Source organism: Onychomys torridus, chromosome 22 (assembly GCF_903995425.1).
Source record: "Onychomys torridus chromosome 22, mOncTor1.1, whole genome shotgun sequence".
NCBI lineage: Eukaryota > Metazoa > Chordata > Mammalia > Rodentia > Cricetidae > Onychomys > Onychomys torridus.
Genome location: NC_050464.1, coordinates 30,942,366 through 30,958,483, shown reverse-complemented (window position 1 = coordinate 30,958,483; position 16,118 = coordinate 30,942,366). Strand labels below are relative to the sequence as shown.

At 54.1% G+C, this 16,118-nt stretch overlaps 1 protein-coding gene across 5 annotated transcripts; it reads left to right on the top strand.

The window, feature by feature from the left end:
• The first annotated feature begins 10,437 nt into the window (after nt 1–10,437).
• Nucleotides 10,438–15,886, top strand: Pheta1 (PH domain containing endocytic trafficking adaptor 1). Of its 5 annotated transcripts, XM_036171932.1 has the most exons (5): nt 10,438–10,765; nt 11,858–11,942; nt 12,628–12,709; nt 12,985–13,151; nt 13,875–15,886. In XM_036171932.1, exon 5 carries the CDS (start codon nt 13,899–13,901, stop codon nt 14,607–14,609), a length of 711 nt encoding a protein of 236 aa, XP_036027825.1. In that variant the 5' UTR covers nt 10,438–10,765; nt 11,858–11,942; nt 12,628–12,709; nt 12,985–13,151; nt 13,875–13,898; the 3' UTR covers nt 14,610–15,886. The 5 variants fall into 5 exon arrangements, with proteins under 5 accessions (XP_036027825.1, XP_036027822.1, XP_036027824.1 ...); XM_036171929.1 differs by having other exon boundaries at nt 10,438–10,579; nt 12,985–15,886; XM_036171931.1 differs by lacking the exon at nt 12,985–13,151.
• The last annotated feature ends 232 nt before the right edge of the window (nt 15,887–16,118 follow it).

Below are 16,118 nucleotides of genomic sequence, written 5' to 3'. Positions count from 1 at the left end.
ACTCCAGTTTCAGGGCCTCTAACACCCTCTTGTGGCCTATGCAGGCAATACACACACACACACACACACACACACACACACTGAACTTACTGCAGGCAAAACACAAGTATGCATGAAATAAAAAAACTCTTAAAAAGGGCTGGAGAGATGGCTCAGAGGTTAAGAGCACTGACTGCTCTTCCAGAGGTCCTGAGTTCAATTCCCAGCAACCACGTGGTGGCTCACAACCATCTATAATGAGATCTGGTTCCGTCTTCTAGCCTGCAAGTCTACATGTAGACAGAACACTGTATAGATAATAAATAAATCTTAAAAAAAAACTCTAAAAAATATTTATCCATTTATTTTGGGTTGGCGAGATGGCTCCACAGGAGAAGGAGCTTGCTGTCAAGGCTGATGACCTGAGTTCCATCTCTGAGACCCACATAGTAGAAAGAAGAATTGACCCTCATGTTGTTCTGTGACCTCCACACAGGTGCCATGACACATGCTAACACACACACACTAAGTAAGTGTAAACAGTGTGTGTGTGTGTGTGTGTGTGTGTGTGTGTGTGTGTGTGTGTGTGTTTGAGACAGGGTTTCTCTGTGTAGCCTTAGCTGTCCTGGAACTCACTCTGTACACCAGGCTGGCCTCAAGCTCCTGAGATCCACCTGCTTCTGCCTCCCCAGTGCTGGGATCAAAGGTGTGTGTCACCACACCTGGTTAAAATTTTTAAAGTAAATTTTAAATGTTTTTGGAGACAGAGTATAACTATGTATCCCATGCTGACCTGAAACTCTTGATCCTCCTGCCTCAGCCTTCCAAGTGCTAGTGTGCTATCAAGCCCTTCGTGACCTTGAGTCAAAGTGTCCCTGAGTTATCAAAGCCATGAGACAGTGAAGCAGTGTTAGCTAGCAAACCGCAGAGTTTGGGGTTTGTGTTACACAGCAGTTGCTAGCTAATCCAGAGCTTAAGGAGGCTCCGGAGTGTTCATCTAAACTCTTCCCCATACACTGGATTCAGCAATGGCTGATGGCGGAAAGGGCTCAGGAAAGCAGCCTTGGCCTGGTCACAGCTGACACACATCTGCTGGGGGCTCTTTCTACCAGGCACTCAGAACTCCCAAGCCGGATGGATTCCTGTGCTGTGGGTCTGATCTGCTGAGCTCAGGGGCCTGGCACTCTCTCTTCCCTCTGTTTCCTCTCTGGGGATAGGGTTCCCTTTTCTGTGCTCTCTGCCTCTTCCATGTGAAAACTACCACAAGTCCTTGCTCAAGACAAGCATAGTCCGACCTCATGCTCAGAATTCTGCCGGCCCAGCCAAGGCCATGCCTGCCTTGAAGGAAGGGCTGGCTGTTCGAAGCCCGAGTGGCTGGACCAAGGTCAGACAGCTGCTGAGGGACTGAAGCGGCCAGTCTGGACTCCTGACTAGAGCCCAGGGCTCCCTCATCTACTGTACCCAGCCCTGGAAATAAAAACAGCTAAAGGAGAATCATCAGTGACGTGTTTATGTTTGTTCTGAGACTGTAGCCTAGGCTGTCCTGCAACTCACTAAGTAGCCCAGGCTGGCTGTGAACTTGCAGCCTCCTGCCTGAGTGTCTGGGTCTACAGGTATGAGCCACTCGCCTAGGTCACATGGAATGGATGTTGAGGGTTTTCCACAAACTCAGAAGGGGAAGGGGCCCGCTCTGCTCCACTTGACGCAAGAGGAAACTGAGGCACAGAGACGCAAGTGCCCTCGCCAAGACCCACGGGAGAGGTGGAACGCCCAGCAGGAACGTGCTCCCCGCTGCCCCCATCCCTAGGTTCTGGTCTTGGCTTCAGCCCAGTCCCGGCCAGCACCCGGCCGCAGGGAAGCGCAGCCGCCCCCTCTTCCGCCAGCCCTGGGAATCTGGTTACTGGGGAAGTGACTCAGTGCCCTGAGGCCCCGCGAGGCTCATCCACTTCCAATCCCGGTAATTAAAGGCCCCTAATTGCTCCGCAGCTCGGAGACTCGGGTCCCCTCCCGGATCCACGCCGCGCTGCCTGGGCTGGAGCCTGGCGACAGTGGCGGACGCGAGGCTCGCGCGCCCCCTGCTGGTCAGGGGTGGACGCGCAGCTTCAGCCTGCACCCCAGAGACCCAGTCCCCTCCGGCTGCAGCGCCACCAAGGTGAAGGAGTTTCAAGCCGGCCCTCTCCCTAAGGGGACTGTATTTTAAAAATCCATTATTTGAGACCCTCCTTTTTTTTTTTTTTTTTTTTTTTTTTGAGGGGGAAGTGAAAGGGAGATACTCGGGGTGGATCCCAAGGCCTCGAATGGGCTAGGCAAGCAGTCTACCACGGAGCCATGCCCCCAGCGACTTAGGATCTTCTAGCCTCCATTGCCTCATCAAAAAAAAAATAAAATTTAAAAAAAAAAAAAAAAAGGATAAGAAATAACTCTAAGCTGAGCGTGGCGGCACACACCTTTAATCCCAGCACTCAGGAGGCAGAGGCAGAGAGGCAGGTGGGTCTCTGTGAGTCTGAGGCCAGCTAGGCCAGCCAAGGGCTGCACAGTGAGACCCTGCCAAAACAGAACAAAACCACACACAAATAAGTAAACAAACAAATAAATAAGTGGATAAGTAAATAAATAAATAAATTACTTGAGTGAACTGTCGTGAAAACTGAGTCAGATTTCATGCGGGAGTCTGTTACACAATTAAGTGCTCAATAAGGGCTATTATACTGTTATTATCAATTATTCGCAAGGCACCGATCTGGTGTGCTCCCCGAACACTCTAAACCCTCCACAGCTCCCTTCACAGCCTCAGCAACCTCATCCTTCATCACTAACCACCGAACAAACACCCATGCCCTGGCCAAGGGCCTTCTCTCCTGTCTCATCCTCCCAGACTTTTTGCCAGGCTTTCCTTCCCCCTCCCTTTCTTCTGCTCAGAAAACTCCTATACACCCTTCAATACCACCTGAGAGGTGACCTCCACCTCCAGCCGGTCCTAATTCCGTGGGAGGGGGTGTGTGGCTTTCTCGGACCGAGGGTCCCCTGGTCTTTCATACAGGACTCACTCACTCGCCTGAGTTTCTGGGAAAACAGAGCTGGTGTTCTCCTCTCTCTGAGTCCTCTGGTTCCCAGGATGAGGCTGGTACTTGGTGCAGAGTCACACATGGCCTCTGTGAGTCCATCTGCTTTCCCTTAAGGGACCATCCATGCTATTGCAATGTGTCACACTCCATTCCTGTTGACCGCTGAGTAAGATTCCATTGTGTGGCTGTACCACACCTATGCTGAGACCTTAGGGTGCAACCCCCTGGTGCTACAGCACTCACCTTGTCTGGATGTGGCCTTGGGTTCACCCTCAGCACCACAGGAACCAGCTACTATAGCAACAATGAGGACACAGAGGCAAAATGGTGGGCGGGTCAGTGTGGGAAGCTGGTGGCCCCCTAAAGTCCAGGCTTGTGAAAGCAGCCTGGGGTCTGTGACCTCCCTAAGCCTAGTCTTAGCGAACAGCACCCTCCTGCCCTATGCAAGGTCACTATGGCAGCAGTGGAGCACCATGACCAGAAGCAAGCTGGGGAGGGTTGATTGAGCTTACAGTTCCACATCATAGTCTATCCCTAAAAGAAGTCAGGACAGGAACTCAAACAGGGCAGCAACCTGGAGGCAGGAGCTGGTGCAGAAGCCATGGAGGGGTGCTGCTTACTGGCTTGTTCTTTGTGGCTTCCTTCCTTCCTTCCTTCCTTCCTTCCTTCCTTCCTTCCTTCCTTCCTTCTTTCCTTCCTTCTTTTCTTTTGTATTTCCTGGCTGTCCTGGATCTCACTCTGTAGACCAGGCTGGCCTGAAACTCACAGAGATCCGCCTGGCTCTGCCTCCCGAGTGCTGGATTAAAGGCGTGTGCCACTACCGCCCCAGCTTTTTATTTTATTTTATTTTTTTGAGACAGGGTTTCTCTGTGTAGCTTTGCACCTTTCCTGGAACTCACTTGGTAGCCCAGGCTGGCCTCAAACTCACAAAGATCCACCTGGCCCTGCCTCCCGGGCACTGGGATTAAAGGCATGCGCCACCACCGCTCGACAGTCTGCTTTCTTATAGCACCCAGGACCACCAGCCCAGGGGATGGCGCCACCCACAATGGGCCCTCCCACATCAATCACTAATTAAGAAAATGCCCTACAGCTGGATCTTACGGAGGCATTTTCGCAACTGTGGCCCCCTCCTTTCAGATGACTCCAGCTCATATCAAGTTGACATAAAATTAGCCAGGACTTCACCTCACACAGTGTTTGTGAGGATTTGGTGACGGCTGCAAAGCCTCTAACACAGGACATTCAAGAAAGGACATGAGTGGTTTTTTTGTTTTTGTTTTTTTTGTTTTTCTTCTTCTTCCAAGAGAGGATTTCTCTGTATAGCCCTGGCTGGAACTCACTCTGCAAACCAAACTGGCCTTGAACTCACAGAGATCCACCTGCCTCTGTCTCCAGAGTGCTAGGATTAAAGGTCTATGCCACCACTGCCCGGCTTATTTTATTTTTTAAAGATTTATTTTATTCGTGCGTGCGTGCGTGCGTGCGTGTGTGTGTGTGTGTGTGTGTGTCTGTGTGTGTATGTGTGTATGTGTGTTTGTATATGTGTGTATATGTGTGTGTATGTGTGTGTGTATGTGTGTGTGTATATGTGTGTGTATGTGTGTTTGTATATGTGTGTATATGTGTGTGTATGTGTGTATATGTGTGTGTATATGTGTGTGTATATGTGTGTATATGTGTATGTGTGTGTGTATGTGTGTGTATGTGTGTGTATATGTGTGTATATGTGTGTATGTGTGTGTATGTGTGTGTGTATATGTGTCTCTGTGTGTGTGTGTGTGTGTGTGTGTGTGTGTGTGTGTGTGTGCAGGTGTCCTCGGAGGCCAGAAGAGAGTGGTGGATGCCCCTGAATCTGGCGTTATGGGCAGTTGCCATCTGTGCTGGGAACCTAACTTGGATCCTCTGGAAGAGCAGCAAGTGCTCTTAACCTCTAACCACCTCTCCAGCCCCTGGGTGGTTTGTATTACGGCATGGTCTCAAGTATTCCTAGTTGGCCTGTAACTCTCTAGCTGAGGATGACCTTGAACTCTGACCCTCATGTCTCCACCACCTAGTGCTGGGATTTTAAGCATGTGCCTGATTTAAGCAGTGCCAAAGATCGAATCCATGGCTTTGCACACGCCAGGCAAGCCCTGTGCCAGCTGGGTCTCTCTCCAACCCTACCCCCCATGCCCCCATTTTATAGATTGGGAAACAAGGCACAGAAAAGTTAGGTAACTTACCTAAGGTCACACAGCATGAACATCTGGACTAGGAACTGGACCAGGTTGGGGGGGGGGGCATCTGCATATGTCACATCTTTATCTCCACCCTAAAGCATGCTCACAAATTGTTCTAGGAGGTGACACTTCCTGAGCACCTCAAGATCTGTCTCTGTCCTCCTGCCACTGGCTTGGAAACCCTGCTATGAGGCGGCATCTCTCTCCAGGTCCTGCCCTTGAATCGCAGGAAGGAAAACACATCCCTCCTGATATACACAGGACAGCACCATCCCAGGGAAGGGCATCTTCTTCACAGAGTTGGCTCAGGCAAGGCAGTACTTGGAGAGCCATGTTCTGGTCTGAAATAGAGGCTCTGGATAGCAGGGAATATGGGCCTGGTATCTAGTAGGCCTCTGCTGAGGCCTGCATCGCCCACTCCTGTGTGACCTCTGGAATCTTACTCACCCTCTCTGAGCCTTGGGTGTCTTTTAGTGCAGGGCTCCTAAGTTCTCTGGACAGCTGTGGTCAGGGCAGCCTTCGGGTCACCCGCCTTCAAGTCCTTACAAACCTGCTTTGTGACAGCCTGTGTCCCCTGTGTGAGTCAGAACAAGAGTCCTAAAGTGGGGTCCTCTGGTCTTTTCTGTCCTGGGCCAGGAAATGTCAGTAATGGAAGACAGACAGTTCCTTCTTAGGGACAGCTCAAGGGGGAGGCTTGGTGGCTGGCCAGCCCCAGGGTTCCTTCTGTCCCCAGCCCCAATGCTGGGGTAACAGGCTCATACTAGGTGCCTGGCTTTTGATGAGGACTCTTCTCCTCTGGAGTAAGGCCATCATACTTCCACAGCAAGCATCTTATTGGTTGACCATTTCCCCACCTGTGTGGATTCCTAAAAAAAAAAAAAAAAAAAAAAAAAAAAAAAAAAAAAAAAAAAAAGTTTTTAAAAAGAACACAGCAATGTTCTCTCTTTTTTTTTTTTTTTTTTTAAGATTTATTTATTTATTATGTAGACAGTGTTCTGCCTGCATGCTAGAAGAGGGTGCCAGATCTCATAACAGATGGTTGTGAGCCACCATGTGAGTGCTGGGAATTCAACTCAGGACCTTTGGAAGAGCAGCCAGTGCTCTTAACCTCTGAGCCATCTCTCCAGCTCCTGGATTCCTAAAATACTACATTTGCTTCTTTGTTGTGCTTCCCATAACACACATGTGGAGGACCCAGGACAACTTTGGGGAGTTGGTTCCTGGCTTTCACCTTGTGGGACGGGGGAATCTAACTCAAGTTGTGCATCTCAGTGGCAAGCACCTTCACCTACGGAGCCATCCCGCTGGCCCATCATGGTGGGTTTTTTGGGAGGCCAGGGGAGTTGGTTTGGTTTTTTTTTTTGAGACAGAGTTTCTCTGTGTACCCCTGGCTGTCCTGAATCTCGCTCTGTAGACGAGGCTGGCCTCGAACTCACAGAGATCCGTCTGTCTCTGCCTCCCGAGTGCTGGGATTAAAAGTGTGTGCCACCACCACTCATGGTGTCTGTTTTTTGTTTTGTTTGGTTTTGTTTTTTACTTTTTTTTCTGAGTACCTGGGACAGCAGGGTGCTCTCTAAATGCTATTGACTGAGTGAATGACAAGGAAGGAAGGAAGGAAGGAGGGAAGGAACTGTACTCAGGACGAAGGGCTGGGGTCATCTGCCTCCATGAGGAGGAAGTGGCGCGGTGAAACTTCGGGAATCAGAATGGGTAGCCAAGTCTTGGAGGATGTGGGGAGTCTTCTGGAACAGCAGACAGGAAGAGGTCTGGGGCACAGTGCATTCTGGAACACAGGGAGGGCAGGTGGTGGGGGTAGTAGACAGGAAACAGTGCTAGGAGGCTAGAGGAGTGGCCAAGACTTTGGGGCTGGCAGAGGGCTCTGGACTTGGTTCTGGGGTGGTGAGGAACCATGACATGCCTTTGACCAAGAGAATGGCAGGATTTGTTCTGAGGCCAGCTTCAAAAGGAGGCCTGAGGTTACTCAATGGAGCCTGGAGAATGGGGTGCCCAAGGAGAAGGAGAGCTGAAAGGACCCACTGTCCTGATGTGGAATGGCAGCGTCGAGATGGGGAAGTGACTACGGAGATGGGGGCGTGCTGGATTTGAGACGTGGTCTGGAGGCAAGACCATATCTGTGGCCACAGCCCAGCGTAAGTTCCCAAATTCCCCTTTCTGGCCTCTCTGATTCATGGTCCCTTCCACCCATCTCCAGTCCCCAGCCACAAATGAATTGGCTGCTCCCAGCAGCTGGAAGGTGGAGACAGCCTAAGGCCCCTCAGTGGACGGGCAGATAAGCAAAATGCATTCCATGCCCATCATGGGACACTGCTCAGTCATGAAAAGGATGGAGACGCCAACTTCAGCGGCCGTGTGAACTGGCCTTGAGCCCTGGAGAGGAGTGGAGGACGCGGACTCTGCAAATCCCCGTGTGGAATCCACAGAGACAGAGAAGTGTCTGAGGTTTGCTAGGGCTGGGGAAAGCCTCCCTTTTACGGTGGTGCTGGGATCTGGGACCTGGGATTTAGCAGGCTAGACCGGCTGGGGGCAGACTGGCTAATGACTGACTTCTGAACACTGACAACTGACCTCTGGCCTGACTGATGCCAGGCAGAGTGAGCTGAGGGGCTGACAGCTGACTGACTCACCCCTCCGAATGAAGGAAGACGGAAGGCTGACTGACTGAGGACTTCTGAGGACAGACTTATTGACAACTGACGGGACTGGCTGAGGACTGACCCGCCAACAACTGACCATTGATTGATTAAGGACCTCCCTTCTTCCCTTCCTCCCTCAGGAAGGCTGGGACTCCCCTTCCGTCAGGGGGTCCCGCTAGGGCCTCACACAGGCCAGTGCACTCCACCTTCGGCCCCTAGAGGTTTTGCAGGGCTGCTCTTATGTTGAGGTCTGTTTGGCGTCAGGTACTGAGTGGGCTTTCTTTTTCATTTGTTTGTTTGTTTATTTATTTATTGGTTTTTCGAGACAGGGTTTCCCTGTGTAGCTTTGCACCTTTCCTGGAACTCACTCTGTAGCCCAGGCTGGCCTCGAACTCACAGAGACCCGCCTGCCTCTGCCTCCCAAGTGCTGGGATTACAGGCGTGCGCCACCACCGCCCGGCTCGTGGGCTTTCTTTTTCAACATGGATCCCTGCTGGCTCCAGTTTAGTTTGGTGATAGCTACTCTAGACTCTTCCTTTCCAGACTCTCCTGTTTCGTCCATTACTCAGGCCCAAAGACATGGGATTCCTTTTCTTAGTCTCTCATCCCCCATATAGAAGGCATCAGCAAACTGTGCATCTATCTTAAAAACACACACACAATTTGCCCACTCTCCACTTCTGCTGTCCCACGGTCCTCCAAGTCACCATCACCACTTGCTCAGATCACTGCGGAAGGTTCATGCTTGGCCTCCAAGCCATCCTCCTTGTCCTACAGCCCCCTAAAGACTGCATCTCAGCTCAAAGTCCTCGACAGGCCAGGTATCACAGTGCCTGCCATTAATCCCCCCAAAGTTGGGAGGCGGGCAAGATGCTCTCTGTGAGTTCAAGGACAACCCGCTCTACTACATTAATTAAAAAATATATTTTTGGGGCTGGAGAGATGGCTCAGAGGTTAAGAGCACTGGCTGCTCTTCAGAGGTCCTGAGTTCAATTCCCAGCAACCACATGGTGGCTAACAAGCATCTATCATGACATCTGATGCCCTCTTCTGGCGTGCAGTCATACATGCAGACAGAACACTACGTAATAAAATAAATGTTAAGAAAAAAAAAAAATATATATATATTTGAGACAAGGTCTTGCTATGTAGCTATGGCTTTGAAGCTATCCTGCCTCTTCCTCCCGACTGCTGGAATGACAAGTGTGAGCTACTGTGCATGCATGCCTGAAAGCAAAATGTTCTCCAAGTTCACAGGATCCTAGGCGATGTATCCTGGTAAAAGCCTGCAGCCGGAACTTCTTTTTCCTCCTCTTGTACACTGCTCTTCTCTGGGTCCATGGGATGCTGTTCCTTCCGCTGGGGACGCCCTTCCTGCAGGTCTCCCAAAGCTCTCACACATCCCGCTAGGTTGCTGCTCCTCCGTGGCAGTTCCTGGGAGTTTGTCTCAGCACGGCGCCCACTCTTGCCTATTCCTCTTCACACCGTACACAACGTTTAGAACTGTTGGTGGACGCCTGGCCATTTCTCTCTGGACCAGGCTGCACACAGTAGGCACTGGTGAGACGATGTGGAATGAAGTAGGGATCCTGCTCGGTCCTGCTTTGCTCTTGGCCTCAGGCTAGGAGGGCCTAGGGTAGGAAAGTTGAAGGAAGTGAGGAGGAGGAGGAGGAGGAGGAGGAGGAGGAGGAGGAGGAGGCAGAAAGAACAGGAAGTGGAGTGTTCTGGGAGATGGAACCGTGTTATTTTGGGAAGGGCAGGGAAAAAAGTAAAACTCTAGCAATTCCTATTTACCGAGAAAGCCTACAGCTGAATCACATCCTGTAAAAATCACCCTTGTCTATATTTTTTACGGATAAGACATAGAAGCAGAGGTGCTGTTGGGAAGGCACACACAGGTGTGGTTCGGGGGACCTCCAACTCTGCTCACTTCTAGAACTTTCCCTCCTCACCTGGGGTAAGGGTCGGGGTGGCTCAGTGTCCTGCACATTTATAACAGATCTGTGTTGATTGGGTCTGGAAACGCCATGGGTTAAACTTTTTTTTTCTTTTCCTTTAAGGACAGAGTCTCATTATGGGAGTCCTGGCTAGCCTGGAACTGGATACGTAGACCAGGCTGGTCTTGAACTCACAGAGATCCACCTGCCACTGCCTCTGCACTAGCACACCCAGCTCTTCTTACATCTCTCTGTGTGTGTTTGTGTGTGAACACACTCATGCCATAATGCGCTTGTGGGAGCCAATCCTCCTGATTATAGGTCCCAGAGCTTGAACTCAGGTCCTCAGGCTTGGCGGCAAGCGCCTTTACCCGCTGAGCCGTCTCTCAAGCTGCGCTAGTTTCTCCCGGGCTCAAATCCTGCGTTTTTCTAGGACAGACCTCTAGAGACTCCTGACCCCAGCACGGTCCCTTTAAGAGTGGTTTCCAGGCTCGCGCGTGGGGGCGTGGCGAACCCGGAGGCGGAGCCTGTGGGGGCTGGCCAATGGGCGGGCGTGTTTGGCTCGGGGGCGGGTCCCTCCGGGGCGGGCCGCTCAGGGTTAAAGGGGCGTCCGCGGGTCGCCGCCGCTCGGCCGCGGGGAGACAAAGCACCCGCTCGCCGCCGCCCCCCAAGCGGTTCCGGGCCATGGGACGGACAGACCGTCGCGCCAGCCCCGCAGCCTGGTGAGACCGGCTGGGCGGGGACGGCGACGGGGACGGGATCCGCGCGGCCATCGCAGGGAACCCGCCCGCGGCCTCCATCGCGGGCCCGGTGGTGGTGCACCGCCCGGGTTTGCGGTTCTGCGGTGGTGCCCTGCCTCAGTTTCCCTCGAGTCCTAGCTCTGGAAGCCGGCTATAACCCCTCGCAGGGTGGGCGCATCACTTGCCTTACATTTTCTAATATTTATTTTTCGTTTACGTGCGCGCGTGTGGAGGGAGGGCAGAGGACAGCTTGCAGCCGTCGGTTCTTTGCTTCTGCCGTGTGGTTTATAGTAATCGAACTCGGGTCGGAAGGCTTGGCGGCAAGCGCCTTTATCCGCCGAACTGTTTTGCCAGCCCTGCCTTTTTATGGATTTTGTTGTTGTTGAGATAGGGTCCTGAGACTCTGTAGCTCGGGCTAGCCTGGAACTCTATATGCAGACCAGTCTGGCCTCGAACTCACGAGATCCACCTGCCTTTGCAACCCGAGTGCTGGAATCAAAGGTGCGCACCACCATGCCCGGCATGTGTCGTTTTTATGTTGTCTTTAAACAGGGTCTTGCTGTGTAGCTTAGAGTGGCCTCTGCTTTCCATGTGCAGGGATGACAGGTGTCAGCCACCACGTTGGATGCTTAGCCTACTTAAGAATACTTTCCCTACAGTTTGCCATAGGGTTTCTTTATTTTCATCTTCTGAGTCTCCTTGAAGCCCACTGAGGCATCTGGGGTCTGGAAGTGGCTGTGACTGGTCTTCCACCCTGGACCAACTTGGACAGGAATTTGGTCCCAAAAGCATCATGCCGAGGCCCTGTTGATTCAGTAGTGTGGTGCCCTCAGCACACTCTGAACTTGAGGGAGAGCAGGGTGGTTGGAGAAGGGGAAGCTAGAGCTTGTGTCTCAGCCTCATTTTCTTTGCTCAGCTGGAGCAGGTAAAGGTCGGGAACCTGGCTGCGCTTTCTGTCTGCTGGTGACCTTGGGCCAGGGTGGCTCCATCTGAGCAGCCAAGGGGAGGGGGTGTGGGCGGGAATGGGGAGGTGGCTGATGGGCTGGAGGCAAGTTATTGTCAGTCTTGGTAGGGATAGAACGACCCCAAGGTTAGTGCCCCACTTGGGCTGTTTGCTCTGAGCTCTGTTCTTGGGGCAGGTCAGTTTTCCCATCTGTGAACGGGGGGTGGGGGAGTGGGGGGGGCGGGGGGTGAGTGGGTGGGATGACTACCCCTTGTCACAGCGCCCTCATGTTGACAAAGGTTTGCTTTGTCCTGTAGGTTCCCAAGAGTTCCTGCTACACACTGGGCTGTCAAATGCAGACAGAAAAACCCTCTCCTCCCGGAGCAGGCATGAATGACCCAGGTAATCTTCAGCTGGGGTGTATGTAGTAGAGTGCCTGGTAGTCTGTTGTGGTTGGAGGATACCTCCTCCCAGGCAGTGGTGAGGCCTACCCCGTGGTAGGGAAGGGCACCCCAGGCGGAGAGTAACAGCCAGGGCAAAGGTCCTGATGCAGAGAAGTGTCTGGTGCATTTGAGGGACAGAAAGGCAGCCAGAGTGGCTGAGATCTGGTGAGAGGCAGGCAGAGGTTGGGAAAGGAGCTGAGATGCGGGGTGGGGGGGGGGGGGGGAGGGGGGGTGCTGAGAAGTGAGAAGTTAAGAGAGATGAGAATTCCTTTGTGGGCCCAGGGGAGGGCCCTAGGGAGGCGATCTTACCTTGAGGTGGCAAGATAGGATGGGGCAAAGGTGGAGGCAGGTGACAGCCGAGAGTCCGCTGCAGTGGTTCCGGCAAACGTAGATGGGGGCCTAGAGATAGTGGACTTAAGCAGCCATTGCTTTAGAAGATTGATTGATGGGGGAGGTTGGAGGCACACCACCTGGCCTCCGTGATTCGAGAGAGAGGAACACCAGGGCCCATTCACCGAGACAGGACTGACTTGAGGGAAGCCAGGGATACTGTTAACAGTGACCGTGGCCGAGGGCCTGGGTTCCTGGGTCCCAGTCTCATTGCCGTAACCTTAACTTAAGGCGGGGTTGCTTTCATTTTATAGATGAAGAGCTGGAGGTCCAGAGGGGCTGACTGCGCGCACCGAAGTGACCCAGCCTTGGGGCCTGAGCTGACCTGTGAAGCAAGTGAGCAGAGCGGGGTGGGCACCTGGGACTGTTTTGGGAAGGGATGCCCGAGTCGCTTATGCAGAGAGAAACGGGCTTCTAAGAAGCCACACAGTCCAAGGAGGCAGAGTGGGGATTACACACACCAGAGCCTTCAGGGACCTGAGGTCCCAGCGCTGTGGCTGGGACAGGCAGGTCTCAGCCTCTGGCTCGGCAGGAAGCTGTCCCTGACTGCCCGTGTGGGTGGCATGAAAATAAGTATTTGCCTGGCAGCCATTTCTCCCGCCACCTGTCAGGTAGCACAGACTGGCCCCACAGAGCCACCACCCAGACCTCATTCCTCTTGACTTCTGGGAAGTGCCTGCCTCTCCAACAGAAGGGGTGGACGTTAGCTGTGTGCCAACGGCATTCCAGGCTCTTTACGTACGTCTCTTGAAAAATATGGCTGCCATCTGAGAGCAAGGTGAGGCTGTGACAGGGACCACGGGATGTAGGCTGTCCTCCAAGTGGCCACACGGCTAACCTATGTGCCACTTCCCAATAAGTCCTCCTACCCACCGCTGCCCCAGTGTGTACTTTTGGGGAGGTTTACGTTCGCGTGCCCTGTCCCTCTCTGTCTGTCTGGGCTGTGCCCGTATTTTAGCTAGGTTATCTTCTCAGAGTTGTTTCACCTCTTGAGTATTTTCCTTCTCTTCCCATCCACCTCTGATCCCCCTCCCTCACAGCGGTAGGTTTTCACTCCAGGCCCTTTGTATTCACTGTTCCCTACCTGCCATGCTCTTCTCTGTGGCTCCCTCTCTCACCAACCTGACCTACAAACCACAGCGTCACAGAGCTGGGACCTCCAGGGACCAGCAGAGGCACTGGGCGACTTGCTTTGTGACCTTGGCTTTGTGGCTGACCGCGCTGTGCCTCTGTGTCCCCATCTGACACATGGATGCAACCAGACCACCAGCCCAGGCCACCCAAGGTCATTTCTAGATGGAGCTAACCTGTGCTCAGTGTCCAGCGAGCTCTGGATGCTTAAGGTTTTACCCCCAAGTCAAGGGCAGCAGGAGGGCTCCGAGTGGCCATGTGAGACTTGGGTTCGAGTCTGTACTCACCTGGGGCCTGGGGTGGGTATGGTGGAAGGTGGCTGATGGCCCCGGAGTTGGTGATCTTGGGAGTAACATCAGCTCTGGTGCAGGGGACAAGCACAGGCCTTCCCGCCATGAAGCTAAACGAGCGCAGCCTGGCCTTCTATGCGACCTGCGACGCGCCGGTGGACAATGCCGGCTTCCTGCACAAGCGTGGCGGGCGCGGGGCCGGCTCGCACCGGCGCTGGTTCGTGCTGCGCGGCAACATGCTCTTCTACTTCGAGGCGGAGACCAGCCGCGAGCCGCTGGGCGTCATCCTGCTGGAGGGTTGCACGGTGGAGCTGGTGGAAGCCCGGGAGGAGTTCGCCTTCGCCGTGCGTTTTTCGGGAGGTCGATCTCGGCCCTACGTGCTGGCAGCCGACAGCCAGGCAGCCCTGGAGGGCTGGGTGAAGGCGCTGTCGCGGGCCAGCTTCCACTACCTGCGCTTGGTGGTGCGTGAGTTGGAGCAGCAGCTGGCAGCCATGCGCGAGGGCGGCCCAGCCAACGCCTTACCCACCAGCCCGAGCCTGGTTTCGAACCCGCGACCCAAGGAGAATGGCCGGGCAGTGTGGAGCGCGCTGCCCGAGCAACCGGCTGCAGCCCCCCAGCGCCCACCGCTGCCACCCCGTCGCAGGGCTTCATCCAACGGGCCCTTGGTATCCTTTGCCCAGCTGCATGAGCGATACGGACTGGAGGTGCGGGCCCTCAGGAGCCAGTGGCGTGGAGGCCAGGCTGGCCCAGCTGGTGTGGAGGGCCCTTGGCATCCTTCTGGTTCTGGTGGGACGCAGACCCAGGACCAGCCCTAAGGAGCCTACTGGCTGTGAGGGAAACCTGAGTACAGTATGGCTTGGACTCAAACCAGGCTGCCAAGGGACCCAGAAGACCTGACCTCTGGGGTCAGTGGCACTTAACTGCCAAGAAGAACCTGGGACCTGAACATGCTTCAAGAGCGTAAGGAACTGGTTTCTAGAGAACTCTGCCCCAGGAGCTGGCCATAGGCCCATTGGGGGGCCCAGGGTCCACATGGTGCCCAGCCTTACAAGGATCCAGAGGGAGGCCTGGGTGCAGTAGCTGCTGCCTGGCTGCTCCTGTGGGCCTTGAAGCAGCAGGTAGAAGGTGGAGCTTAAACTGGATAGGTCCCCAAGGCCTCTGGCCTGGAACCAGCTGAGGCAGACTTTGCCCGGCCTTTGGCAGGCAGGCCGGCCCTCACAGCTCAGTCCCGGGCTGTGGCCTAGCTTCCTCACAGGTTCACCTGAAGGAGACAGCCACCTCCGCCTGATTCCATGCCTGCCGGAGGAGAGCCCAGCTGCTGCTCCCTGCCACCCAGATCACCAGGTCCATCCTCACTCACCACAGTGCTGGCTCTCTTCCAGAGTGTCGGGCGGGACAACCTGCCCCACCTGGGTCTTGTTTACAGTCCTCCTCAGTGCCCTGCCCTGGGGACTGGAGGACACTATCACTCCAATCTCTGCATCAGACGGACAGATTTCACCCTGGCCCTGCTTGCTCCTCTGTCCTGGGAGGCCCAGGGTTGGGGTTCTGCAGGTACATCTGCCACCAGGGCCTCTTGGCTCCCTGCTGGCTCAGGGACCAGGGCCTGGCTGTGGGTTTGACTTTGAAGTGTGGAAGGTATTGCATCTGTCTTTGTCCAGCAGTGAAGTTGAGTGTCCGTCCTCCCCTCCCCCACTTTTGTGACTGTTGGCTGGCGGGAAGGGATGGCATTGTCCCCAGGGAGCCCTGCCCTAGCTGGAGACATACTAGCTGACTTGGCCTTTACCTCTCACTCTGTTCCCTGAGCTCTGCTGTCTGCACAGGTGCCTCTGGGGACTGGCTCCCTGTCTTTTCAACTCTCCCACTGGGTGGGGCTTAGGACTTACTGGCATGGCCCAGCTGGAGGGCTGAGGCATAGACTCCAGTCTGGGATGGGTTTACAAACTCTAAAGGTACGGGGATGGGGGGGGGGCAGGAGGAGCGATGTCCTCTTTACCCAAAGCACAAAGATGAGGTCCAGCTGATTCTAGGGCTAAGAGAGGTGTCAGTCATGGACTGGGTACGAGGGCCAGAATAAAAACTAGTCAAGTAATGACTGCTTGTATTGTTTTCCTCCCCACGGAATCCACAGTGGATATGCCTGGTGGGTCCTTCAGCCAGGCCGTCCCATCACCTCCTAGGGAAGACACTGGCCTCATCTTGTGAGGGGGGAAATGGAGGATCAAAGAGGTTGCCAAGACTAAACAGCTGGAGAGTCAACTGGAAGGTCAACCTCTGACCCTGTGGCTGGTGGTTCCCTTAGGAGGTACATGGAGGACCACAGG

Excerpts from the sequence above, each read along its gene's own strand:
- Pheta1 (XM_036171929.1), top strand. The coding sequence starts at position 13,827 with ATGGCCCCGGAGTTGGTGATCTTGGGAGTAACATCAGCTCTGGTGCAG.